This window comes from Hyla sarda, chromosome 7, assembly GCF_029499605.1.
Source record: "Hyla sarda isolate aHylSar1 chromosome 7, aHylSar1.hap1, whole genome shotgun sequence".
Classification (NCBI taxonomy): Eukaryota; Metazoa; Chordata; class Amphibia; order Anura; family Hylidae; genus Hyla; species Hyla sarda.
The window spans coordinates 136,016,300-136,044,052 of record NC_079195.1 but is presented as its reverse complement, the minus strand read 5'-3'; the positions used below and the strand labels follow the sequence as shown (position 1 = coordinate 136,044,052).

The following is a 27,753-nucleotide window of genomic DNA, read 5'->3' as shown; positions in this document are numbered from 1 at the left end:
TTATTCTGTAGGTCTATACGGTTAAAATGATACCCTATCTATATAGGTTTGATTTTGTCGTACTTCTGGAAAAAATCATAACTTCATGCAGGAAAATTAATACTTTTAAAATTGTCATTTCTGACCCCTATAACTTTTTTATTTTTCCGTGTATGGGGCGGTATGAGGGCTCATTTTTTGCGCCGTGATCTGAAGTTTTTAATGATACCATTTTTGCATTGATAGGACTTATTGATCGCTTTTTATAAATTTTTTCATTATATAAAAAGTGACCAAAAATGCCTTATTTTGGACTTTGGAATTTTTTTGCGCGCACGCCATTGACCGTGCGGTTTAATTAACAATATATTTTTATAATTCGGACATTTCCGCATGCGGCGATACCATATATGTTTATTTTTATTTTAACACACGCCGTGGCCCCGCGTTATAGATGGGGAGCGGACACATGACGCTCCAGTACGTCATGTGTCCTTAAGGGGTTAACCTGGAATAGTTTTTCTCCATATTTTTTGTACGGGCCTTTAATATACTTGTATACATTTATCATATCCCCCCTTAAACGTCTCTTCTCAAGACTAAACAATTGTAACTCCTTTAATCTCCCCTCATAGCTAAGATGTTCCATGCCCCATATTAGTTTAGTCGCGCGTCTCTGCACCCTTTCCAGCCCGACAGTGTCCCTTTTATGGACTGGTGCCAAAAACTGAACAGCATATTCCAGGTGAGGCCGTACCAATGCTTTATAAAGGGGGAGTATTATGTCCCTGTCCCTCGAGTCCATGCCTCTTTTTATACATGACAATATCCTGCCGGCCTTGGAAGCAGCAGCCTGACATTGCATGCTATTCTGTAGTCTGTGATCTACAAGTACACCCAGATCCTTCTCTACCAGTTTAATCCCCCCTAAGACATACGACACATGCAGGTTATTAGTACCCAGATGCATAACTTTACATTTATCCACATTGAACCTCATTTTCCAAGTGGATGCCCAGACACTTAGTCTATCCAAGTCATCTTGTAACCTATACACATCCTCTATAGACTGTACCGTGCTACAAAACTTGGTGTCATCTGCAAAGATAGAAACATAGCTGTTAATACCATCCTCTATATCATTGATAAATAAATGAAACAACAGTGGGCCCAGTACAGAACATTGGGGTACACCACTAATAACCGTGGACCAATCAGAGTACGAATCATTGACCACCACTCTCTGGGTACGATCCATGAGCCAGTGTTCAATCCAGTTACAAACTAAAATTTCCAAACCCAAAAACCTTAACTTACCTGTCAGACGTCTATGAGGGACAGTATCAAACGCTTTGGCAAAATCCAGAAACACTATATCCACAGCCATTCAAATTAGATTGGTTTGACAACTTCTATCCTTAGTAAACCCATGCTGGCTATCTCTTATAATACAATTATCCCCTATGTATTCCTGTATGTAGTCCCTTATAACTCCTTCAAACAATTTACCCACAATGCACGTTAAACTTATCGGTCTATAGTTTCCTGGGGAAGACCTAGAGCCCTTTTTGAAGATTGGCACCACATTCGCCTTGCGCCAGTCCCTTGGCACAATACCAGACACCAGAGAATCTTTAAATATCATGAACAGGGGTACAGATATTACTGAACTTACCTCTCTAAAAACTCTTGGGTGCAATCCATCTGGCCCTGGAGATTTGCTTAGTAAAATTTATACATATATTTATGGGGGAAAGAATCTGGAACATTAGTATTTAATTCATTCAAATGCTCATTCTAGGTTTAAAAGTCCAGTGGACAGTCCTACTTGGTGAATGTACAAGTGTACTTGTAGAGATGTCAATCAGTTTTTAATTAGGACCACCCACTGGACCCACTAAGCCTTTAATGAACAGAGCTTTAAATGACTGGATTACTAGTTTTACTGAATCTTTGACTACTAATATGTATATCAAGCATTTGACAGGACTAAATCCCCTGTCAGTGCAGGAGTTCACTGAATTTCCTAAATCCAGGCACATGGGAGGCAGTCTCAGTATTATTTGTCAGCTCTAAGCTTACAAGAGATTTCCACTACAATTTTACCAAAGTGTATTTTATTTAGTTACAGGACAACCATGTCCCTTTTCTCCAAGCTTTGTCTACCCATCAAGCACTGTGCAAATGTCCAAAAATTGCAATATTTTTGTAACATGCAAGTAATTGAGCAAAAAACATGCAAAATTATGTATTTATTTAGTTAGTTATTCATGTTGCATTCTGTGCTAGGAGCAAGCTCTTTAAATATCTCCCAAGGAGATATACAGTTATGTCGCCCTAAAACTTAAAAGGAAAAGCTATAACTGCCAGAATGCAAAAAGGCAAAATTATTCATTAATATAGATATTCAAGAGCTGTACACCAGGCACAGCTTGTCCATTATGTGAGTAAAAGATTTGCACACTCCTGGACTCTGGTCTGTTCCTACGATCTGGGGTTCTCTACATCCACACACACACATACAGGTAATAGATGCATGTATAAAATGTTCAATGGAGTAGAAGGGACGGGTCACTCACCAGATCAGCCGTATCGAAAGACTAATTATTCTTTAAAATCGCTCATAACAAGGATAGTGCAGACAAATGGGGAGGGTTCACAAGGAGATGCAGGATTAACAAGGCAACGTCCATTTTGTTCAGACCTGGAACTTCTTCTGGCCTCCTCTGACGTCTTCTCATCAAAGGGGCATTATAAGACAGGTGATTGGGTAGGGGTTATCACAATTACATGCAAAAAAACACGTAAGAGCAAAAACTGTTTTAAAAATATGTTAAAAACAATCTAATGAATTACAAAAAGAGCCCAAATTCAGCCTTATCATTTAGACCTAAAGGACCCAAAGCTCCTGTCCTCAGGATCCACCTTGTCTCCATTTGTATTAAAAGATTATCTGTATTCTGACCATTTTTTTGTTTTGGGAAATGTTGTAACCATGCAAATTGAAGAGATTTTGGGTCATTTTTATAATGTTCCTGTCACGATGCCGGCTGGCAGGAGGTGGATCCTCTGTGCCAGAGAGGGATAGCGAGGACCGTGCTAGTGGACCGGTTCTAAGACACTACAGGTTTTCACCAGAGCCCGCCGCAAAGCGGGATGGTCTTGCTGCGGCGGTAGTGACCAGGTCGTATCCACTAGCAACGGCTCACCTCTCTGGCTGCTGAAGATAGGCGAGGTACAAGGGAGTAGGCAGAAGCAAAGTCGGACGTAGCAGAAGGTCGGGGGCAGGCGGCAAGGTTCGTAGTCAGGGGAGATAACAGAAGGTCTGGTACACAGGGTATAAACACACAAAAACGCTTTCACTAGGCTCAAGGCAACAAGATCCGGCAAGGGAGTGCAAGGGAGGAGACTAGATATAAGCAGGGAACAGGTGGGAACCAATTAAGCTAATTGGGCCAGGCACCAATCATTGGTGCACTGGCCCTTTAAGTCTCAGGGAGCTGGCGCGCGCGCGCCCTAGAGAGCGGAGCCGCGCGCGCCAGCACATGACCGCAGGAGACGGGAACGGGTAAGTGACCTGGGATGCGATTCGCGAGCGGGCGCGTCCCGCTGTGCGAATCGCATCCCCAACGGCCATGAGAGAGCAGCGCTCCCGGTCAGCGGGACTGACCGGGGAGCTGCAGGGAAAGAGACGCCGTGAGCGCTCCGGGGAGGAGCGGGGACCCGGAGCGCTAGGCGTAACAGTACCCCCCCCCCTTAGGTCTCCCCTTCTCTTTATCGGGTAACTGCCTCCCCTGGGATGAGGACACCGGGAAAGGATGGAGGGATTCCTCAACGGCAGGCAGAACCGCAGGAGTAGGAATGGGGAGAGAGAGCAGAGGGCGGGACCTGGCACGGGGCAGTGTGACACCAGGACGAGGGCCATGAGGGGACACAGAAGCTTGCCTGATGGAACTGGGAGGGGGGGAGGGGCATTTCCTGTGGCAGGCAGAGTCCTTAATGACCTTAGGGGGACCAGATACAGGAGGAACCACAGAGTTACGGCAAGGGTTACTGGGAACCGGTTTTAGACAGTTCTTGGAACAAGAGGACCCCCAACTCTTGATCTCCCCAGTGGACCAATCCAGGGTTGGGGAATGAAGTTGAAGCCAGGGAAGTCCAAGGAGAATTTCCGAGGTGCAATTGGGGAGGACCAAAAGTTCAATCCTCTCGTGGTGAGATCCGATGCTCATAAGAAGGGGCTCCGTGCGGAAACGTATGGTACAGTCCAACCTGGCTCCGTTGACCGCGGAAATGTGGAGTGGCTTGACAAGACGGGTCACCGGAATACGGAATTTATTCACAAAGGAGTCCCGAATAAAATTCCCAGAAGCTCCAGAGTCCAGGCAGGCCACGGCTGAGAGGGGAGAGCTGGCTGAAGTGGAAATCCGAACAGGTACCGTGAGACGTGGAGAAGCCGACTTGGCATCAAGAGACGCCACACCCACGAGAGCTGAGTGCGAGCGTGCGTTTCCCAGACGTGGAGGACGGATTGGGCAATCCACCAGAAAATGTTCAGTACTGGCACAGTACAAACAAAGATTCTCTTCCTTACGGCGATTCCTCTCTTCCAGGGTCAGGCGAGACCGATCCACTTGCATGGCCTCCTCGGCGGGAGGCCTAGGCGCAGATTGCAGTGGAGACTGTGGGAGAGGTGGCCAGAGATCTAAGTCTTTTTCCTGGCGGAGCTCTTGATGCCTCTCAGAAAAACGCATGTCAATGCGAGTGGCTAGATGAATGAGTTCATGCAGGCTAGCAGGAGTCTCTCGTGCGGCCAGAACATCTTTAATGTTGCTGGATAGGCCTTTTTTAAAGGTCGCGCAGAGAGCCTCATTATTCCAGGAAAGTTCAGAAGCAAGAGTACGGAATTGTATGGCGTACTCGCCAACAGAGGAATTACCCTGGACCAGGTTCAGCAGGGCAGTCTCAGCAGAAGAGGCTCGGGCAGGTTCCTCAAAGACACTTCGAATTTCCGAGAAGAAGGAGTGTACAGAGGCAGTGACGGGGTCATCGCGGTCCCAGAGCGGTGTGGCCCATGAGAGGGCTTTTCCAGACAGAAGGCTGACTACGAAAGCCACCTTAGACCTTTCAGTAGGAAACTGATCCGACATCATCTCTAAGTGCAAGGAACATTGCGAAAGAAAGCCACGGCAAAACTTAGAGTCCCCATTAAATTTGTCCGGCAAGGACAGGCGGAGGCTAGGAGCGGCCACTCGCCGCGGAAGGGGTGCTGGAGCTGGCGGAGGAGATGATTGTTGCTGCTGTAGCTGCGACTGTACTTGCTGTAGTTGTGACTGGAGTTGCTGTGTCATGGTAGTCAAGTACGACAGCTGGTGATCTTGTTGCGCTATCTGTTGCGACTGCTGGGCGATCTGACGAGCTTGCTGGGCGACCAGCGTAGGGAGGTCAGCGACCCCTGGCAGAGGAACTTCAGCGGGATCCATGGCCGGATCTACTGTCACGATGCCGGCTGGCAGGAGGTGGATCCTCTGTGCCAGAGAGGGATAGCGAGGACCGTGCTAGTGGACCGGTTCTAAGACACTACAGGTTTTCACCAGAGCCCGCCGCAAAGCGGGATGGTCTTGCTGCGGCGGTAGTGACCAGGTCGTATCCACTAGCAACGGCTCACCTCTCTGGCTGCTGAAGATAGGCGAGGTACAAGGGAGTAGGCAGAAGCAAAGTCGGACGTAGCAGAAGGTCGGGGGCAGGCGGCAAGGTTCGTAGTCAGGGGAGATAACAGAAGGTCTGGTACACAGGGTATAAACACACAAAAACGCTTTCACTAGGCTCAAGGCAACAAGATCCGGCAAGGGAGTGCAAGGGAGGAGACTAGATATAAGCAGGGAACAGGTGGGAACCAATTAAGCTAATTGGGCCAGGCACCAATCATTGGTGCACTGGCCCTTTAAGTCTCAGGGAGCTGGCGCGCGCGCGCCCTAGAGAGCGGAGCCGCGCGCGCCAGCACATGACCGCAGGAGACGGGAACGGGTAAGTGACCTGGGATGCGATTCGCGAGCGGGCGCGTCCCGCTGTGCGAATCGCATCCCCAACGGCCATGAGAGAGCAGCGCTCCCGGTCAGCGGGACTGACCGGGGAGCTGCAGGGAAAGAGACGCCGTGAGCGCTCCGGGGAGGAGCGGGGACCCGGAGCGCTAGGCGTAACAGTTCCTTAACATATTTTATTGATTTATTCCTGATGATGATCTTTTCCTGTTTTCAAGGAGTACAAATGGTCACGAAACCTTGTAAACATAACCGCAAGGGCAACAAATACAATACACAACATAAGTGCTTTTGCATGTTATAAACTGTTGTATTTTTATATCTTTTCCCCCCAGTTTAAATGTATTTACCTTCATGTCTTGCGAGCAATATGTGCATTGGCCGCACACATGATTACCTTCAGGTAATGAATTAGCTAATCAATTCTTGCGGTTCTTGTGCATTTTTGTGCTACTTTTGGTTTGAGCCTTTTTAATTATGTCTCCTATTGTTCGATTGCATTTAAATGTTAGAGGTTTAAATAATATTGAACAATACTATAAGACAAGCACTATACAGGGATTGGAAGATATTAGAGCAGGATGAGGATGTGGCCGTAGTAGCGAAAAACAAACCTCTAATAACATTTAAACGCAATTGAACAATAGGAGACATCATTAAAAAGGCTCAAACCAAAAAGTAGCACAAAAATGCACGAAAACTGCAAGAATTGGTTAGGTAGTTCATTACCTGAAGGTAATCACATGAAGGTCAATACATTGAAACTGTGGGGGGGGGGGGGGGGGGGGAGGATATAAAAATACAACAGTTTATAGCATGCAAAAGCACTTATGTTGTATATTGTATTTGTTGCCCATGCGGCTAATTTTACATCGGCAAGACTAAAAGACAAGTGTTCACAATTGTCAGGCCCAAGGCCTGATTATGGAAACATACATGTGTTTTTATTGTATCTGTGTATAACCTAAGACCTGGGGGTGAGAGGTCATTCAGACTGTGGGTTTGTGTATTGCATTTTATTGGGGGTCTGGCTGTTTGTTTACATCTCCTTTGAAGTCAAAGGCTTTTTTGAAGTCATGCACTCTGATCCCATCATATAATCAAACAGATAAGGGGCCAGGAAGAGAGAAGACCCCCTGGTGGGATCAGAGGGGAGGGGGGAATGGAGTCTCCCTTCCAAAAAGGCAGATATATAATATCTAACAATGATAGACTCGGGGTGTTCAAGGCTGTGCTACAAGCTGACAAGATATGGACTCTCATTGACAAGGACTGCTATATCATCATGCTGTAAGGACTTCATTTTTGCTTTCTGAACTTGTCTTGCCAAAACTCTTTTATATATTTTTATACCTGTATGTCATTTGTTTCTGTATTTTTATATAGTCAGCACTGTGATACCTTTGATCAGATTAAATGTTTAATTAATCAGCTCTGGTCTTTGATCTCTAGATATATGAGCTCACCTTTCTGAAGGCAGCTCTGGTGGAAACACGTTTATCTAAGGGTTAATTTGGTGACTTGCTGGGACTAGTAGTGGATACCCAGAGGTCTGGCAGCTTTAACCCTTGCACCATCACACTCTCTCTAATGTCTTGGCTGGACCGATAGGGTGTGACAACAAGGTTTCGTGACCATTTGTACTCCTTGAAAACAGGGAAAGGTGTTCTTAAATGAATAAAACATGTTAAGGAACATCATAAAAATGACCCAAAATTGCTTCAATTTGCATGGTTACAGCATATCCCAAAACAAAAAAAAAAATGGTCAGAATAGAGATAATCTTTTAAAACAAATGAAGACAAGGTGGATCCTGAGGACAGGAGCTTTGGGTCCTTTAGGTCTAAATGATAAGGCTGAATTTGGGCCCTTTTAGTAAGTCATTAGATTGTTTTTTACATGTTTTTAAAACAGTTTTTGCACTTCGGTGTTTTCTGTATGTCATGGTGATAACCCCTCCCCTCTCCCAATCACCTGTCTTATAATGCACCTTTGATGAGAAGAAGTCAGAGGAGGCCAGAAGAAGTTCGAGGTCGGAACGAAATGGACGTTGAATTGTTAATCCTGCATCTCCTTGTGAACCCTCTCCACTTGTTATATTTGGTGCGGGCCAGTGGGCTAAAATGGTGGCTACACGTGTGAGGACATGGGACAAGGAATTCTGGGAAGGCGGGTAGGCAGGATCACATGGCGGCATGCAGCAAGCCAGCCCTGTGATGTCACAACCCTACATATTTGCAGCCATTTCCGAAGACAGGCATTTCCCTCCCTGACATTGTGCTGATAGAGCAGAGACTGTGTGTGCACTAATCACCATTATTGGCAATACAGATCTTTACAGTGGTGAATCCATTCATTTGTTCTGACTAGAGAGAAAGCAGACACTATGTGGTCACTAATCAGCATTACTGACAATACAATCAGCACAGGGGAAATCCATTGACCTCAAGCCCGCTTCACTGCAGGCAGGCAGGGAGAGTTTAGAAGTCGTTTCATAGTCTGCCAATTCAGATCATCACAGGAAGCCTGCTGACACATCCAGACTCTGTCATTGTGCCGCTCTGTGGCAGTAATTCTAATAGCGACGCCTGTAATCTGAATGTCATACTGAATAACACACACACACACACACACACATATATATATATATATATATATATATATATATATATACATACATATATATATATATATATATATATATATATATATATATTATTATTATTATTTTTTTTTTTCTTTAATACTTGTTTGGACCAAGCTGAGAAAATTTGAATGCAAACAACCATCCATTGCTCAAAACAAGCCCTTTGGTTATAGGTACTCCAGCGTATTTAGCAGTCAATTTATTGTGCAACATATTTTGGAAATATATATATATATATATATATATATATACATACCACGTTCATGATTTTTTTTCTATGTACCCCTGCAACATTTTGATAATTTTATTATTTAGGATTAAGTCTTAATTAGAGATGAGCGAATCAAAGCTAACGAACCCGAATTTGTTACGAATTTCATGAAATATTAGATTCACAACGAATGTGAATATCTCCCCGATTCTATCGCGGGAGTCGCTTCATTAAACTCCATTTACTGCAGTCCAGGCTCCAGGGCATCTAAAATGTCAGATCCACATGTGAGTACATGGGGCAAGCAACGCTGGGAACGCGGGAAGGCAAGGCGGGAAGGGAAGTAGGCGGGATGACCCTGAATCACATGCAGGATGCAGACTACCAGCAGCCAGGCATAGCCCTATATATTCGGCATCCATTTTGTGGCTCGTCTTATCATTCATTAAACTGTATACAGATAGGACGGACATCGGTGTGTGTGTGTGTGTTACACAGAAAAGCTAATTCCAGCAGCGTTTCACATCCACATCCTAGTCACATTCTTGCATATGCATATTGCCTACTTCTTTTTGCTGATGTGGTGTGCATGTAATAAGCCTCATTTTGATTAACAAATGCACATTGATGTAGGTTTTGTAATGCGGCTTCTATTTCCCATTAAAGGAAATCTGTCGTCAGAATCACCCGCACTAAACCTGTTACACAGGCTTGTAGTGCGGGTGATCCTCATTAAAACGCTCCTTACCTGGTTAAAAATGGTTCAGCGCTTCTTAAGATATCTATATTTTTAGTTTTCTGTTATTCCCTGGCTTGGGACTCAGTGGGAGGTGTTATCATCTCGGACTCAGCCACACGTCATTCTAGCTGGGCGGAGCTGCCGCCCGGCTCATGAATATTCATGAACTTATCCTCCTGGTCTAATTCTTCTTTCTTGGTCTGGTGTGGAGGGCCGCGCATGCGCCGCGTTCCGTACACCCGGAAGCGGCTTTCTCCCCCGACTTCACTTAAGCTGCAGCCCTATACAAGTAAGAAGACGGGCTGCATAAGTGAAAAGCCAGGGGTGGGAGGAAGGGAGGGACGGAGGGTGTATTTATTCACAAACAGACCGAGAAAGAAGAATTAGACCAGGAGGATAAGTTCATGAATATTCATGAGTCGGGCGGCAGCTCCGCCCAGCTAGAATGACGTGTGGCCAAGTCCCAGATGATAACACCTCCCACTGAGTCCCAAGCAAGGGAATAACAGAAAAATAAAAATATAGATATCTTAAGAAGCGCTGAACCATTTTTAACCAGGTAAGGAGTAGTGTTGCTCACGAATATTCGCAATGCAAATTTTATTCGCGAATATTGCATTTTCGCGAATTCGCGAATATTCGCGCATATAGCACTATATATTCGTAATTACGAATATTCGTTTTTTTTTTTTCAGTTTTTTTTTCATAGTAAACATCACAGTGATCATCCCTCTCTGCTTCCAGCTTGTGTGGTGTAAAGAAGGCTCTAATACTACTGTATGAGACGGCGTGCGAATTTTTGCATATGCGAATTTTCACTTATGCAAGATTTGGTTTATGCTAGCTTTCGAATATGCAAATTTTCGCATACGCGAATTTTCACATATGCGAAAATAAACGCGAATATTACGAATATGCGAATTTAGCGAATATATGACGAATATTCGTCCATATATTCGCGAAATATCGCAAATTCGAATATGGCCTATGCCGCTCAACACTAGTAAGGAGCGTTTTAATCAGGATCACCCGCACTACAAGCCTGTGTAACAGGTTTAGTGTGGGTGATTCTGATGACAGATTTCCTTTAATCCTCTGGCTTTGGATGGGAAGTTTAATTATCGCAGTTATACATCTTATCAGGCTGCTAGTGTTGGAAATCACCCATGTGAGCTCAATAGACTCATAAGTGGGTTGGTGTCCATCGTGCATTTTCTAACTCAATAGCCCTAATTTACAAAGAGTGTAGTGTAGTTTTCTTTGTGGGTTATTGTGTCTGACAGATGTTTTTCCATCTTATTTACTATTGTATCTTTTATTTGTCCATTTTGCCTACATTTTGCACATGCTCTGAACTGTTGGGTTTTCCAGAGCTCAAATCCACCACATTTTATGTGGAAACATTAGTAAATTTGTAAGTTTCTTTCGAAAGTGTAGTTTTTTTTTTCCTGATTACGACACCCCTTTGTTTGGTTTTCTGTAAGTGGAGAGTTAGTAAGGTCTTTTGGATTTTTTGTCGGAAATTCTGGTGCATGATACAGAAAAAAAAACCATACAAAATCTACTCAGAAAAGTCTTAGTGAATGAGAGCCAATGTGTTTTTGCCTAAAATTATTGGGCCTCATTTACTAAGGCTTTTCCAAGTAGATATTGTAGGGTTTTTTGTGTCGTGCGACAAAATTTCTGACAAAAGATCCAAAAGACAATACAAACTCTCCACTTTAACCCTACAAAGGGGTGTGACTATGAGGGAAAGGGCAGTGTCTGAAAAAAAAAAAAAAAACTAAATTTCCATAAAATGTGGTGGATTTGAGCTCTGGAAGACCCTACAGCTCAGAGAAGGTGTAATTAAAGCAAAATGTAGAGAAAATCACCAAATACAAGATACATTAGTATATACCGTGGAAAATCACCTGTCAGAAACAAAATCCGCCAAAGAAAACTACACTGATGTAAATGAGGGCCATTGTCAAGAGAAGTAAATTAATTAACCTATAGTGACAACTTTTTGCTGCAAATTTCCTAAAGCATGGTAAAATTACAAGTTTTTACCATATTTTGCACAATTATGGTATAAGCTTAATTTTTTACATAATTTTGGAAAATTCACAGCAGAAACAGAAAAAAGCAAAAAAAAACACGATGCGGTTGATTTATTAAGAGTAGAGAGTAGTTTTCTTTTTTTTACAACTGTTCTGAGCTGTTGTAAATATCTCAGGGTCACATCCCTTTTGTCGAGGCTTTTTGCCAGGGACACGCCCCTTTTTAGGGTTTTCTGATAAAAGTGGATTTATTGGTTTTTTTTGGGGCACAAAATCTGGCGCATGAAACATGCATAAAAATTGTGCCGCAAAACCCAATAAAATACCATCAGGAACACGTTAGTAAATAACCCACATCTGTGGACACAGCTTTAGGGGAGGTGTATGTCTGTTATATACTGATTCCATAGAGAGAGCAGATGGAGTTGGGAAGGGAAGAATTTGCAAGCCAGCAGGAGGGTATCTGGTAGGTGATGATTATCATCCTGTAGTTCACAGGAAGTCTTAAATCCTGTTGTAACTAGTAGGCATTGGAAGATTTGGAGAGTCAGACTTGTGATCTCATGGGCAAAAAAAAAAAAGAGTACTAAAAGACAGATTCTGCGCAGGAATTAAGAAAAAATTTGCACTGTAGAACCAGTGATGGTAGGCATACATAATATAGGCAAGAAAAAAACATTTTTTAAAACTTTGGGAAAAAACTATGAAGAGCTTATTATGATGGGGTCCTGTTAAATATAGATATATTCTGTTACAGTGTCTAAGAATTTCTGTACATAGAGACTTAAAGGGGTACTACCGTGGAAAAATCAACTGGTGCCAGAAAGTTAAACAGATTTGTAAATTACTTCTATTTAAAAATCTTAATCCTTCCAGTACTTTTTAGGGGCTATATACTACAGAGGAAATGCTTATCTTTTTAGATTTCTCTGATGTCATGGCCACAGTGCTCTCTACTGACCTCTGCTGTCATTTTAAGAACTGTCCAGAAGAGGAGAAAATCCTAATAGCAAACATATGCTGCTCCGGACAGTACCTAAAATAGACAGCAGAGGTCAGCAGAGAGTACTGTGGTCATGACATCAGAGAAATCTAAAAAGATAAGCATTTCCTCTGTAGTATATAGCCCCTAAAAAGTATTGGAAGGATTTAGATTTTTAAATGTAATTTAAGTGTAAGTAATGTAAGTAATTTACAAATCTGTTTAACTTTCTGGCACCAGTTAATTAAAAAAAAAAAGTTTTCCACGGTAGTACCCCTTTAACGACAATGGACGTAAATGTACGTCATGGTGACGCAGTACTTAACGCACCATAACGTACATTTACGCGCCAACATGATTGCGAGCACCGGAGTGGTACTCGCATCATGCCCGGCAAGTCCTGGCTGCGATCGCGCGGATGTCCGCCATTAACCCCTCCGATGCCGTGATCAATACAGATCACGGCATCTGCTGCAGTGCGGTACTTCAATGGATGATCGGATCGCCCGCAGCGCTGCAGCGGCGATCCGATCATCCAGCATGGCGGCCGGAGGTCCCCTCACCTTGCTCCGGCCGTCTCCCGGGGTCTGCTGCTCTGGTCTGAGATCGAGCAGACCAGAGCAGAAGATCACCAATAATAGTGAGCAGTGCTATGTCCTATACATAGCACTGCACAGTATTAGCAATCAACTGAATAGTCCCCTATGGGGACATATAAAGTGTAAAAAAAAGTAAAAAAATGTAAAATAAAAAGTAAAAAAATGTGAAAAATCCCCTCCCCCAATAAAAAAGTAAAACGTCTGCTTTTCCCATTTTACCCCCAAAAAAGCGTAAAAAAATAATTAATACTCATATTTGGTATTGCCGCGTGCATAAAAGTCTGAACTATTAAAACATATTGTTAATTATCCCGTACGGTGAACGGTGTAAACGTAAAAAATAAAAAAAAAGTCCAAAATTGCAGCTTTTTTGTCTCATTTTGTTCCAAAAATTTTTTATAAAAAATTAATAAAAAGTAAAACCTAAGCAAAAGTGATACGAATAAAAACAACAGATCATGGCGCAAAAAATGAGCCCTCATATCGCCCCATATACGGAAAAATGAGAAAGTTATAGGTGGTCAAAATAGGGCAATTTCAAATATAATAATTTTGTTAAAATGGTTTGAGATTTTTTTATAGCGGTACTATTATAGAAAATAATATAATCATGGGTATCATTTTAATCGTATTGACCCACATAAATAATATTTCTTTGGTTGTGACGTACATTTTATGGTAAAATAAGTGATGTAATTACAAAGTACAATTGGTGACGCAAAAAACAAGCCCTCATATGGGTCTGTGGATGGAAATATAAGAGAGTTAAGGTTTTTAGAAGGTGAGGAGGAAAAAATGTAAATGCAAAAATCAAATTGGTCTGGTCCTTAAGGCCAAAATGGGTCTGGTCCTTAAGGGGTCAAAGACAATGAACCCATTCTATATTTTAACTACATTAGAGCTGCTTTGATGTCATCATTACCCGGTGACTCTGTTGAAAGTGTGTTGTTTTCCTTTTGGGCTTGTATTGATGCATTAGAATATGTTGAAGACATGAGTCTTGATATCTATACTCTTCAAGGAAATGAGATTGTAATGAAAATGGAAAAATGGATTCTTTTGACAATTTTAGCACACAGAAAACTCTGATTTTAGAGAAGACACTTAACCGCCTCTATATCAGCCACATCCTAATAAGGTTTTTATTTTTTGTAATAGAAAAGCATTAAAACAAGGAATTATAAACCACTCTGAAGAAACTGTTCATTAGAACTTGACAAATGCACATTAAATAAAATACATTTTATCTGAGACTTTGTGATTTGTCAGAGCTGAAATAGAAAGAAATTTGAGACTCCCCGCATGCCACTAATTTAAAACCAAGATCTTCCACTGATGGGTACATTACCTTATTATAGAGATATTCATTGAAAGATTAAATTGTCCTCTAATTATACTTTCCGCTTAAGATACTTGAGATAGAGCTATCTATTAACCTTTTTGTCTTTGCTATTACCACCACATTACATTCTGCAGAGCCTGGCTTTACTTGAAATTGATAATATGGCGAACTGGATTTTTCTCTTAAATGGGTTGTCTTGGATCTGGAAATAGGGCTTGCATATTTTCCAGAAACAACATCACTTTTGTCCATGAACTATGTCTGGTTTTAAAATGATTATTTTCTGAACAAACTGATATTGCCCTCTTTTATAAGCCCAGCAATAAGTCAACCAACTAGGAAATGCTTGTTAATCAGCTGATCACATATTTTAGGCGGATAAAAAAAAATGCTTATGGGCCATGTAATAGGGGATGTGTGGATGACAATGACAGAAATAAAGGGCTACACAAACAATTTAGTGATCAGTCATGTGCTCACACAACAGTAGACCCATGTAATCAGCCCCTTAACAACCATGGATGTAAATTTACATCCTGGTGCTGCGGCACTTTGCGCACCAGGAGAATATTTACATCCTGTACATGGCTGCGAGCATCGGAGCGATGCTCGGATAATGCGAGGCGGGTCCCAGCTGTTGATCGCAGCCAGAGAGACCCATCGGTAATGGCCGACATCCACAGGTTTTTTGCTCTGGTTTGAGATCAAGCAGACCAGAGCAGAAGATGACCGATAACACTGATCAGTGCTATGCCCTATGCATAGCACTGAACAGTATTAGCAATCAAAGGATTGCTTTAAATAGTCCCCATTTTACCCCCATAAAGTGTAAAAAATAATAATAAAATGTTACATATATTTGGTATTGCCGCATGTGTAAATGTCCGAACTATTAAAATACAATGTTATTGATCCCGTACGGTGAACGATGTGCTTTTTTGTCACATTTTATTCATAAAAATTTATAAAAAAAATGAATAAAAGTTTTATATACACAAATGTGTTATCAATAAAAAGTACAGATCATGGCGCAAAAAATGAGCTCTCATACCACCGCTTATATGGAGAAATGAAAAAGTTATAGGTCATCAAAATAGAAGTATTTTAACCCCTGTTTACATGTGTTTATGATGACCATTAAATAGGCACTGTCTGATTCATACACTTTTTATATGTTGTACATCTTGGCGCAACATTAACCTTGCTAATATACTTCATAAGAACATTTTATTTCCTTTTTTTTATAAAATCAGACTGGAGAGAGCACAAAGGAGCGCTATCCCACCCTCACTTACTGGATTTTGTCCATGCCTGTACTTCAACTTGAACAAAGCCATGATTTTATATGCCATGATTTATATAAAAAGGAAATACAATTTTCTTATGAAGTAGATTAGAAAGGTTAATGTTTTGCCAAGATGTACAACATATAAAATGTTTTTGAATCTGGCAGTACCCATTTAAGTGAGTTGGCTGGCAGCTTACAGGTGTCTTCTAAAGTGACATTACCAAAGTGGGTCATAGCTGGTCTGTATGCTCACATGACAGGTAACCCTATAAATGACCAGTCTTTACCCAAACATGTTAACAGAATGGTGATACATTAAGATACTTTCTTCTTCATTCTTTTCTCCAGAACAACTCCTTACATTTAAATGTTATAGTTTTATAAAAAAAAAAAAACCCTTGTGAAATAATTCAATAATTTATTTCATAGCACTAATGACACATAGGGCAGCAATATGTGCAGCCCGACACCCACAGCCACTTTCCCTGCTTACTTGAATATCTGCTCTAAGCGACGAATCCTCAACTGGAAGACGGTCCCTGTTTTCCCTGTGCAAGGGCATGACAAGGTTCAAAACAATAAACAACACTGTACAGATGTCAGGTAAACAGGTCAGGGCACAAAGGGTTATCATACAAAGCACAAGGTACAAAACACAGGGAATAAACACACGGACAGAGAAAGCATCAACAAGCCAGGTCCAAACCAAGATAGCAGCAAACGTACCAAATAACTAATAAACTTGTAACAAGCCGAGGGCAGAATACAAAAAATAGAACAAGCTAGGAGCAGTATAAAAGATGATGCAGACAGATTTAAACACCATCAAGAACTAAACAGACTAGATGGGTGTTTACATGCACCTGGGAAGGGCGTGGAGGCTGAATTAGATGTCATTGGCCTGAGCATCGTCACAGCAAAGCATGATGCTTCAGCCAAACATCAAAAAACGTAACCCTTCTGCCAGAATAATGACAGATAATTTAGAAAAATGCAGTAACCAGAAATATATCTTCTTAAAAATACATAAGCCCTTTATGTCTATAGCAATTAGTTCAGTTTTCAAAAAAAAAGTATTTCAGTGCCTGCTCACTGCTATTCTTCTTTAGTTCAGTGTGTAGGGCATGTTCATTATTTCACCATTAAAAATGCAGTTCCCAGAATTCAACAGCTTGTGTTTAGTCATAATGACCCTGCACTCCACCACTTCTCAGCACCCATGTTCCTGCTCTTTCCTCCTAGTGACAGCATTGCTTATGACAGCCATTAGATTATCCAGCAACCTGTGCTTTATGTCACTGATCATAACTCGTATATACTGTAAGGGAAGTGGATTATTAGTAGGTAACCAGGGGATAAAATTAAGGGACAACATCAAAAGAGGAATTAAAGAGGTACACATCATGTAATCTAAGACTGAAACCAGGAATAGCCATAGCATTGTGAATGTATATGATTACAAATTGACAGCTTAGAACTTTTGTGACAACATTCGATGAAAATATGTGTGAGAAAACTCCTTTTTTCAAACACACACTGATTTTTTTTTATGTAGTTAATATATATATATATATATATATATATATATATATATATATATATATATATATAATATTATTTTTTTCATTTCCTTTACTTAAATATTGTTTTGCAAGAGTAGTTGTAGAGCTCAGATGTATAGCAGACTGTTGGACATAGAAACATCAGAGTTTGTTGGCGGATAAGAACCATTTGGCCTATCTAGTCTGCCCAATATTCTGAATGCTCTGAATAGTCCTTATCTTATATAAAGGATAGCCTTATGCCTATCTCTATCTCATATGAAGGAAAGCCTCATGCCTATCTCTATCTCATATGAAGGATAGCCTTATACCTATCTCTATCTTATATGAAGAATAGCCTTATGCCTATCTCTATCTTATATGAAGGGTAGCCTTATGCCTATCTCTATCTTATATGAAGGATAGCTTATACCTATCTCTATCTTATATGAAGGGTAGCCTTATACCTATCTCTATCTTACATGAAGGATAACCTTATACCTATCTCTATCTTATATGAAGGATAGCTTATGCCTATCTCTATCTTATATGAAGGGTAGCCTTATACCTATCTCTATCTTACATGAAGGATAACCTTATACCTATCTCTATCTTATATGAAGGATAGCTTATGCCTATCTCTATCTTATATGAAGGATAGCCTTATACCTATCTCTATCTTATATGAAGGATAGCCTTATACCTATCTCTATCTTATATGAAGGATAGCCTTATACCTATCTCTATCTTATATGAAGTATAGCCTTATGCCTATCTCTATCTTATATGAAGGATAGCCTTATGCCTATCTCTATCTCATATGAAGGATAGCCTTATACCTATCTCTATCTTATATGAAGGATAGCCTTATACCTATCTCTATCTTATATGAAGGATAGCCTTATACCTATCTCTATCTTATATGAAGGATAGCCTTATACCTATCTCTATCTTATATGAAGGATAGTCTTATGCCTCTCCCCTGCATTCTTAAACTTCTTCACTATTTGCAGCTACTACTTCTACGGCAAGACTATTCCATGCATCCACTACTCTATCAGTAAAGTACTACTACCTTATATTACTGCATAAATCTTTGCCCCTCTAGTGTAAAACTATGTTCTCTTGTGGTAGTTTCTCTTCTTTTAGATATACATTCCTGCTTTCGTGTTGATTCCCTTTGGGGGGACATTTATCAAGGTATTTAGAGCCTTTTATTGCTTACAAAGGTCGTACAAAAAGTCAAACATGCGTCTAAGCACTTTTTTGTGTGACTTTTGTGAGTAAGCAAAAAGTTACAACCAGCCTTACCTAACCAAAAAATTCAGGTTTCACTATGCACTTGTCAGGTATTTATAATGTGCGAAAGTCACACGTAGGCAAAAAAAAAAGTTGCAAACCCCTTACAAAAAGTCACAAGTCTACTCTAGGTCTGACCTGGATTACAAAACTCCAGTACGTGGGCAAAATAAAAAAGTTGCAAAAAAGTCTGACAAAATTCTCAGCTTTGACGTTTTTGTTTTGCTTATGTGCTCCAAATGTATCAACCTCCTGTCATAGTATGATAAATAAGAACTCGCTTACTAAAGCAACAATGATAAATGTCCCCCTTTATGTATTTAAAAGTTTCTATTATTTCCCCTATGTCATCTTTCTGCCAAGCTATACATGTTAAAGTCCTTTAACCTTTCCTGGTAAGTTTTATCCTGCAATCCATGTACTAGTTTAGTAGCTCTTCTCTGAACTCTCTTCAAAGTATCTATATCCTTTTGGAGAATTGTGCACAATACTCCAAGTGAGGTATCACCAGTGTTTTGTAAAGCAGCAAGAGTACTTCCCTCTTTTTACTGCTAATACCTCTCCCTATACACCTAAACATTCTGCTAGCATTTCCTGCTACTCTATGACATTGTCTGCCTTCTGAAATAATGACCCCTAAATCCCTTTCCTCAGATACTAAGGTTAGAACTGTATTTAAATATTCTATATTCTGCCCTAGGTTTTTACACCCAAGGTGCTTTATCTTGCATCGTGTTTTGACCATTCTGTAAAATGTATGTCTTAAAATTACTTATTGACTCTTGAAAGAATGTTGCAGGCATGATCTCTTTTGTGAAGGAGAGAAAGAGGAGAATTGTCACCTTTGTCTTTGGTTTATTACGTCATTACATGTTATCTGCATTCAGCTCCATAAAGGAGGGTGAGCTGGTTGCCATCACTTTTCCCAGTGTACGTAAAGTGAGAATAGAAAAGGATGTACTCACCCGTCTCAGCCTGCCTGAAGAAATTTATTCATAAACAGCATAAAAATGTACAGAGGGTAAAAGCAGAGGAGCGGCCTCACAGCTTTTCCCAGTGTACACAGAAAAGCTGAAAAGTGTACCAAAACTGGACATTTTTGCATGTTATTCGTGCTTTGTTGCTAGTGTGAAGAAAATATTTTTGTAGACATTTGAATGTACAGTATGTTAACTCCAAACAGGAAAGCGAGCAAAAGAATGGACGTACACTGGGACAAAAATACAACACCTTCACCAAACGACAAGGCTCCAGTCAAATATGAGTCAACAAATGCTTTACTATTCACAATAAAAATTTCATGGATGATGAAACTCGACACTACAGACAAACAGGTACATATGAAGGTGGTACATACAACTAAAGTGCATACAATTATTGCATAATGATCCATAAAGTGCACATCAAGTAAGTTTGAAGGACTAGAACCATGGCAGTAATGGACAAGCCTAATATAAAGCCAGGGAAGAACCACAAAGCAGAATAGAAATGATAAGCACAAGGGAAGGAATCAACAGGAAAAATGCACGCAGTCAGATCTGTACCACCTACCCCTTATGTGCTTATCATTTCTATTCTGCTTTGTGGTCCTTCCCTGGCTTTATACTAAGCTTGTCCATTACTGCCATGGTTCTATTCCTTCAAACTGACTTGATGTGCACTTTATGGATCATTGTGCAATAATGGTATGCACTTTATGTATCACATTCATATGTACCTGTATGTCTGTAGTGTCAAGTTTTATCCTCCATGTATATGTAGCTTTTAATTTTTATTGTGAATAATAAAGCATTTGTTGACTCATATTTGACTGGAGCTTTGTTGCTTGGTGAAGATGTACGGTATGTTGCAGAAATAAAAGGACTAAAGCCATATGATGTGATACTGCCTTGTGAAGGTCCATTTGTGTGCACTGTTAAAGGAGTACTCTGGTGAAAAACATTTTTTTTTTTTATCAACTGTTACCAGAAAGTTAAACAGATTTGTAAACTACAGGGTGGGCAATTTATATGGATACACCTTAATAAAATAGGAATGGTTGGTGATATTAACTTCCTGTTTGGGGCACATTAGTATATGTGAGGGGGGAAACTTTTCAAGATGGGTGGTGACCATAGTGGCCAATTTGAAGTAGGCCATTTTTTTATCCAACGTTAGTTTATTTCAATAGGAAGAGGGTCATGTGACACATCAAACTTGTTGGGAATTTCACAAGAAAAACAACGATGTGCTTGGTTTTAATCAAACTTTATTCTTTCATGGGTTATTTACAAGTTTCTGACCACTTATAAAATGTGTTCAATGTGCTGCCCATTGTGTTGGATTGTCAATGTAACCCTCTTCTCCCACTCTTCACACACTGATGGCAACACCGCAGGAGAAATGCTAGCACAGGCTTCTAGTATCCCTAGTTTCAGGTGCTGCACATCTCGTATCTTCACAGCATAGACAATTGCCTTCAGATGACCCCAAAGATAAAAGTCAGATCGGGAGACCTTGGGGGCCATTCAACTGGCCCACGACGACCAATCCACTTTCCAGGAAACTGTTCATCTAGGAATGCTCGGACCTGACACCCATAATGTGGTGGTGCACCATCTTGCTGGAAAAACTCAGGGAACGTGCCAGTTCCAAGCATTCCTAGATGAACCGTTTCCTGGAAAGTGGATTGGTCATCATGGACCAGTTGAATGGCCCCCAAGGTCTCCCGATCTGACCCCCTTAGACTTTTATCTTTGAGGTCATCTGAAGACAATTGTCTATGCTGTGAAGACACGAGATGTGCTGCACCTGAAACTATGGATACTGGAAGCCTGTGATAGCATTTCTCCTGCAGTGTTGCTATCAGTGTGTGAAGAGTGGGAGAAGAGAGTTGCATTGACAATCCAACACAATGGGCCACACATTGAACACATTTTATAAGTGGTCAGAAACTTGTAAATAACTCATGAAAGAATAAAGTTACGTTAAAACCAAGCACATCATTGTTTTTCTTGTGAAATTCACAACAAGTTTGATGTGTCACATGACCCTCTTCCTATTGAAAAATCCAAAAAATGGATTCAAAATGGACGACTTCAAAATGGCCGCCATGGTCACCACCCATCTTGAAAAGTTTCCCCCCTCACATATACTAATGTGTCAGCAGAGAGCACTGTGGTCAGACAAAAAATAAATTAAACAAGAAAAGAACTTCCTGTTGAGTATACAGCAGCTGATAAGTACCAGAAAGATAAGGATTTTTAAATAGAAGTTATTAACAATTCTGTTAAACTTTCTGGCAGCAGTTGATAAAATATATATATATATATATATATATATATATATATATATATATATATATATATGTGTGTGTGTGTGTGTGTGTGTGTTTTCCACCACAGTACCCATTTAAGGTCCACTTTGTGTATTTTGTGTATTTCATTCAAAGAGTCCAGCTCAGTTTTTTTTTCCAGTTGTTGCCTATGCCATTTAATGCAAACTTCTGCATCGTAAAGAGTAACCGTATTTGTTGTATTTGTGTTTCAGCGTGTGACTTGATGACCCAGGGGATTTTAGCCTTAGTGACGTCTACTGGTTGTGCCTCAGCAAATGCACTTCAATCACTGACAAATGCCATGCACATCCCTCATATCTATGTACAACGCAACACTGCTGGATCTCCCAGAACAGTCTGTCAATTTAATCCTAGCATGGATGGAGAGGAATACACCTTGGCTGCTAGACCACCAGTTCGCCTCAATGATGTCATGTTGAAGCTTGTAACTGAACTCCGATGGCAAAAATTCATTGTATTTTATGACAGTAATTACGGTGAGTAGTCAAAAATGTATTTTATTTATTTTTATTTTTTATTTGGCTGTTTACTGTGTTTTATCTTTGCTCCCGGGGCAAAATAATGTAGACTAGATTTATATTGCTGTCATTTCCCACTGGGCTTAAAAGTACCTCAAGCTAAATAATTGTTGAATAAGTTACAGCAAAGATTTGCCAGTGAAGGCTTTATGACTTGGACTGTAATTTTCAATAAATTAGCATTTTTGCAAAGAATAGATGTATTGCATTAACGTATCCTATTTGGATGATATATCTAGCTCTGAAAATGTTTACAAACTACTACAAAATATAACAGATGGAGGGCTGTTAGCCTTAGATTAATGGTAATGCCGGATGGTTCACACCATATTTTTTGTATCCTGTTGAAATGTCCAGTTTTTTTTATTATCTTTAAAATCAAAAATTACATTTTGTGCATGAAAAAAGACACTTTTAAGAACAGCAGTTTGCTTTCTGGCAGATCCATTGCATCCATTAGTATTACAAGTTTTCTTGAAAAAATTGGATTGTGTAAGTGTATGCAACAAGATGTAGCATCCTTCTGCCATATACTTGCACTGTACAAAAAGTCTTATCTGAAGACAGGCATTACTAACCATGACAGATGACTTGACAAAAATATTTTGATCTGTTAATAGATCTGTATGAAAAAATAATCAAACATGCATAAAAAAAAGTCAACTAAATGTAATGTAAACATTCCCTTACTGGAATATCAGCTTGGGGCCATGGCCATAGGCTTGCATTGAGGGGGCGGAGCGTGATGTCACACGGGGACAGAGCCGTGACGTCACAATGCTCCGTCCCCGTGATCGACAGTAATCAGACCCGGAGTGAACACGCTCTGGGGACTGATTCTAAGGGGGTGTGGCGTGCAAGTTCATGGGGGTCCCCAGTGGCGGGACCCCCGCGATCAGGCATCTTATCCCCTATCCTTTTGATAGGGGATAAGATGTCTAAACACCGAAGTACCACTTTAAAAGGGGGTTCTTAAGTTTTTCTGTTTTTTTTTTAACTGAACCTGTAAATAGAAATTGTGGTGCCTGAACCTGTAAATATACATTGTGGTACCTGAACCTGTAAATATACATTGTGGTTCCTGAACCTGTAAAATATACATTGTGGTTTCTGAACCTGTAAATATATATTGTGGTGCCTGAACCTGTAAATATACATTGTGGTACCTGAACCTGTAAATATACATTGTGGTTCCTGAACCTGTAAAATATACATTGTGGTTTCTGAACCTGTAAATATATATTGTGGTACCTGAACCTGTAAATATACATTGTGGTACCTGAACCTGTAAATATACATTGTGGTTCCTGAACCTGTAAATATACATTGTGGTTCCTGAACCTGTAAATATACATCGTGGTACCTGAACCTGTAAATATACATTGTGGTGCCTGAACCTGTAAATATACATTGTGGTGCCTGAACCTGTAAATATACATTGTGGTACCTGAACCTGTAAATATACATTGTGGTTCCTGAACCTGCAAATATACAGAAGTTTTGATTAATCTCCTGATGGTGCCCGAACCTGTAAGTATACTTTATGGTGCCTAAATGTGGTGTAGCTATGGTAGTGTTTATTGTGTCATGCTTTTTTATCTATTATACACAAACTGCTTGAAATGAGTGTCCACCTCTTAACAATGTAATTTTAGGACAGACATTAAATAAATATAGTAATAATAATATATATATATATACACACACACATGGTCTTAGGGTCATATGATAACATGGGGGCTGCCCATGGCGCCCACTATGGAGGTACTCCCGTCTGAAGTGCTTTTAACATATGCTTATGATCCTGGCCTTTGTTTTTGTTTTTTTACATACTTGTATTAGTGAAATTTTCTTTTTGATTGCTTAATCCGCATCAGCAGTGTTTTTGCCCCTTCCTGTAACATTGTTTTTCTGTGACCTTGTGTTTCCTTCCAGCTGCCATGTTCTTGTGAATTTTTCACTGATGTTAGCACCTGCAGGGCTTAAAAGTTTAGGTTCAGCCATGAGCATACAACATGTGACCAATAGAGGATCACACTACACATGCCGAAAAAAGTGTTCTTCTGTGCCAGCTGGGCTTCTAAGGGGGATGGAGCTTCAGTAGGAAAGGACGGGGTCTAGTGTAATTTTTCTCAAACTGCCTATATCACCACTGCGCTGAGATCTGCAACCAGGACATGACAGGAAGAACCTACTGTAAATAAACAAGTGGCCACAAAAAAAAAAACACTGAACCAGGGGATGAGCATGATATTGGGGGAAAGAAAGGGTGTGTGAAGCAACTCAAGGAAAAAAAAAAAAGATTATGAAAGGGTCAGACAATCCCTTTAACTGCATTCTGTCTTATGATTGAGTTCAATGTATAAACAGTATGCAGTAAGCTCTAAAGCTCTCCCTAGTGGTGGCAACAGGCAGCCTGAATTATCTAATTTAGCTTTGTGTATTTTCAAACAAAAACTAAGCATAAAAGAATAAAGGACAAAAGATGTCAGATCTATTTAGAATAAAACAAGCACAAAAAATATTTAAATAAAAGAATACTCAGAGGTGGGCATACAAACACAATAAAGCGCAATCCTGTGAATCACCAATATTTTCCAGTGGCTAGAATTTAGCAGCTGAGGAATAGAGTATAATTTAGACATTGGATAAAAATAGGATATAGAGTAATACTTCTTTGTGGAAATGATTTATGTGTTGGTGGGAGAGAAAACATCTAGTGCTGCTATTTTTTTCTTTCTCTTTCACTTTAAAGCTACAGATTAATTGACTGTCCTCAGTCACTAAACCAACGTCATTGCCTGAGTTGGCACAATAACAAAGATGTCCTAAATCCTAGCCTTAAACCCCACAGACCCCTGGATGATGGATAGTCTCATTAACAGAACATGTTCGGGCTCTCACAAGAGAATCTTGTGAAACATTGTCCTTATGACTGTAAGCACCAACTTTCCTTGCTACACTGTGGGTGTAGATCCCACCAGATAAACTTCATGAGCACCATTAATCTTTAGATTGTCATCTTGAGACTGAACTCATCTACATTCATAATGTTGTAGACTTTTTCTATCTAAATCATTTGCATTTACGCTAACTAAGATGTTTTTATTATTAGTTGTAGGCTCTTAACCATTTGCTGTATTTGATTTATGAGTTTCAATGGGAAAGTCAACAGAGGCAAGTGATTCAGGATTTAAATAACATTCCTTTTTTTCCAGTGAAACTGCTCAAAGAAGGGATCTTTTAATAGGCATTTGAAAAAAAAAGTTTCATTTAGATTTTTTTTTTTATGCTCTGTAACACAATATTCTATGATTAGATAAAAAAGTAACACTATCGACCATGGGCTGTGACTTTTATTGCAGATCAGTTGCAGTCTCTTGAATGTATTTGAACTTTAAGGGGTACTCCGTCCCTATACATCTTATCCCCTATTCCTGATTGTGGGGTCCCGCCAAGGGACCTCACGCGATCTCTGTGCAGCACCTGGCATTATAAACAGTATGTTGAGACATGAATGGAGGGGGCATGGCATAATAAGGGTGTGTGGCATGCCTTCACGTCTCCCGCCGCGGGAACCCAGCATTTTAAACATACTCATTAAAATGCCGGGTGCTGCACAGAGATCACGGGGGATCCCAGTGGCGGGACGCACGCGATCAGACATCTTATCCCCTATCCTTTGAATAGGGAATGAGATGTCTAGGGACAGAGTACCCCTTTAAACACTAGATGCAACCAATGAAAAGAAGTGCATTGTTTCTGGGTAAAAAAAAAGCAGGTTACAACACAGGTTGTAGATCTTTTAAACAGATCTCTTAATGGGAACCTGTCATCACTTTTGTGCTCCTTAAACTAAATGTCATCTGGGTGGTTCCTGGTGGCTTATCTGCACCAGGCCGACCTTGATTGATAGTTCCCCAGCTCACCTGTATGATCAATGAGAAGAAATATACAGATTCTTTGCTCTTATAACAAATACAAATCTTATTTATTGATTTACATTAATGGCACCATATAATGACAGCATACAGAAAACATCTTACACACATATGAAATGCAAACAGCTCTTTTCTGGCTATTCAGGGCATTAGGGCAGAAAGGGTGAGAAACCTAGCAATCATTTGTATTTATAATGCCTGTGAGATGTTTTCTGTATGCATCCATGAAATGGTGCTTTTAATGCTTTTAATGCTGATTGGATTAAATAAAATTAAAATAAAATAAATAATGGATATAGATAATATTAGATGTTTTCTTAAACATCTTTATATGAGATTGTCTGTTTTTTTTTTTTTTTTGCAAAAATAAACAATTTCTTTGGTAGAACATCCCTCTGCTTGATTGATTTTTCTATTTCTTTCTGTCAGAGAGGATATTCCTTTTGAGGAGACCTCAAAGTGAATAGCTGTCTAAAATAGGATTAGAACTGTAACAACTTAAACCAACAAATCCTGTTCCCAGGATCAAAAATACCTTATTATTACCCCAAACATCACTTTTATTAATGTGTTTTTTTTAAAGGTAATTCCCAAATTATTTTTAAAAACACCAGTGTCACTTGTCCAACTGTAATAAGTATGCCCCACTTTGATATGAGGGCATGCGCCCACAATCGTATAACACTGGGAACATCACATCATAGATACTGTTGATGGCTGCAATCCTAACATCAAGTATAATAAAAATATGACCGGTGACACAGGCTTATTAAAAACTCAGACAAATAGCCCCCCTGACATGTTTCGCTCCTCAGAGGTTCATCAGAGGTCTGGGCTAATGGCTTCCAAAATGGAAACTGTTTGGCCTTATATATACTTTGTCAATGAAGGAGAACTCTGGGATAGCAAAACCCTATCCTAAAAAGAGCATCGGACATGTAAATTTCATGCTCTCCCATAGAGCTGCTAAATGCAGTGGTTGACACACCCCATTCAGGAGGAGAGCCTGAGCCTCATACAGGAGATTGCAGGGGGTCCCATTGGTTGGATCCCCTCGATCTGTCACTTATCCTCTATCCTTAGGAGATCATTTTTACAGTAGTCTATAATAGCTGAGCTGGTCTTAAACGGAATCACTGGAGTAACTTTTATGATTCCGCAATGAAGTGCATAACTCCAGATAATTGTATTATTTCCAAGTAAATGTCTGTAACAGTTCCAGGCTTGGAATTAAGGTGCAATGAGTG

General features: G+C 40.2%; 1 protein-coding gene across 4 annotated transcripts in view; it reads left to right on the top strand.

The window, feature by feature from the left end:
* GRID1 (glutamate ionotropic receptor delta type subunit 1) overlaps nucleotides 1-27,753 on the top strand; it is a 1,339,076-nt gene that overhangs the window by 315,986 nt on the left and 995,337 nt on the right. For all 4 annotated transcript variants that reach the window (XM_056530786.1, XM_056530787.1, XM_056530788.1 and 1 more), the window contains exon 3: nucleotides 22,239-22,523. In XM_056530786.1, coding sequence (XP_056386761.1) covers nucleotides 22,239-22,523 — 285 coding nt within the window. The remainder of the gene's footprint in view (nucleotides 1-22,238; nucleotides 22,524-27,753) is intronic.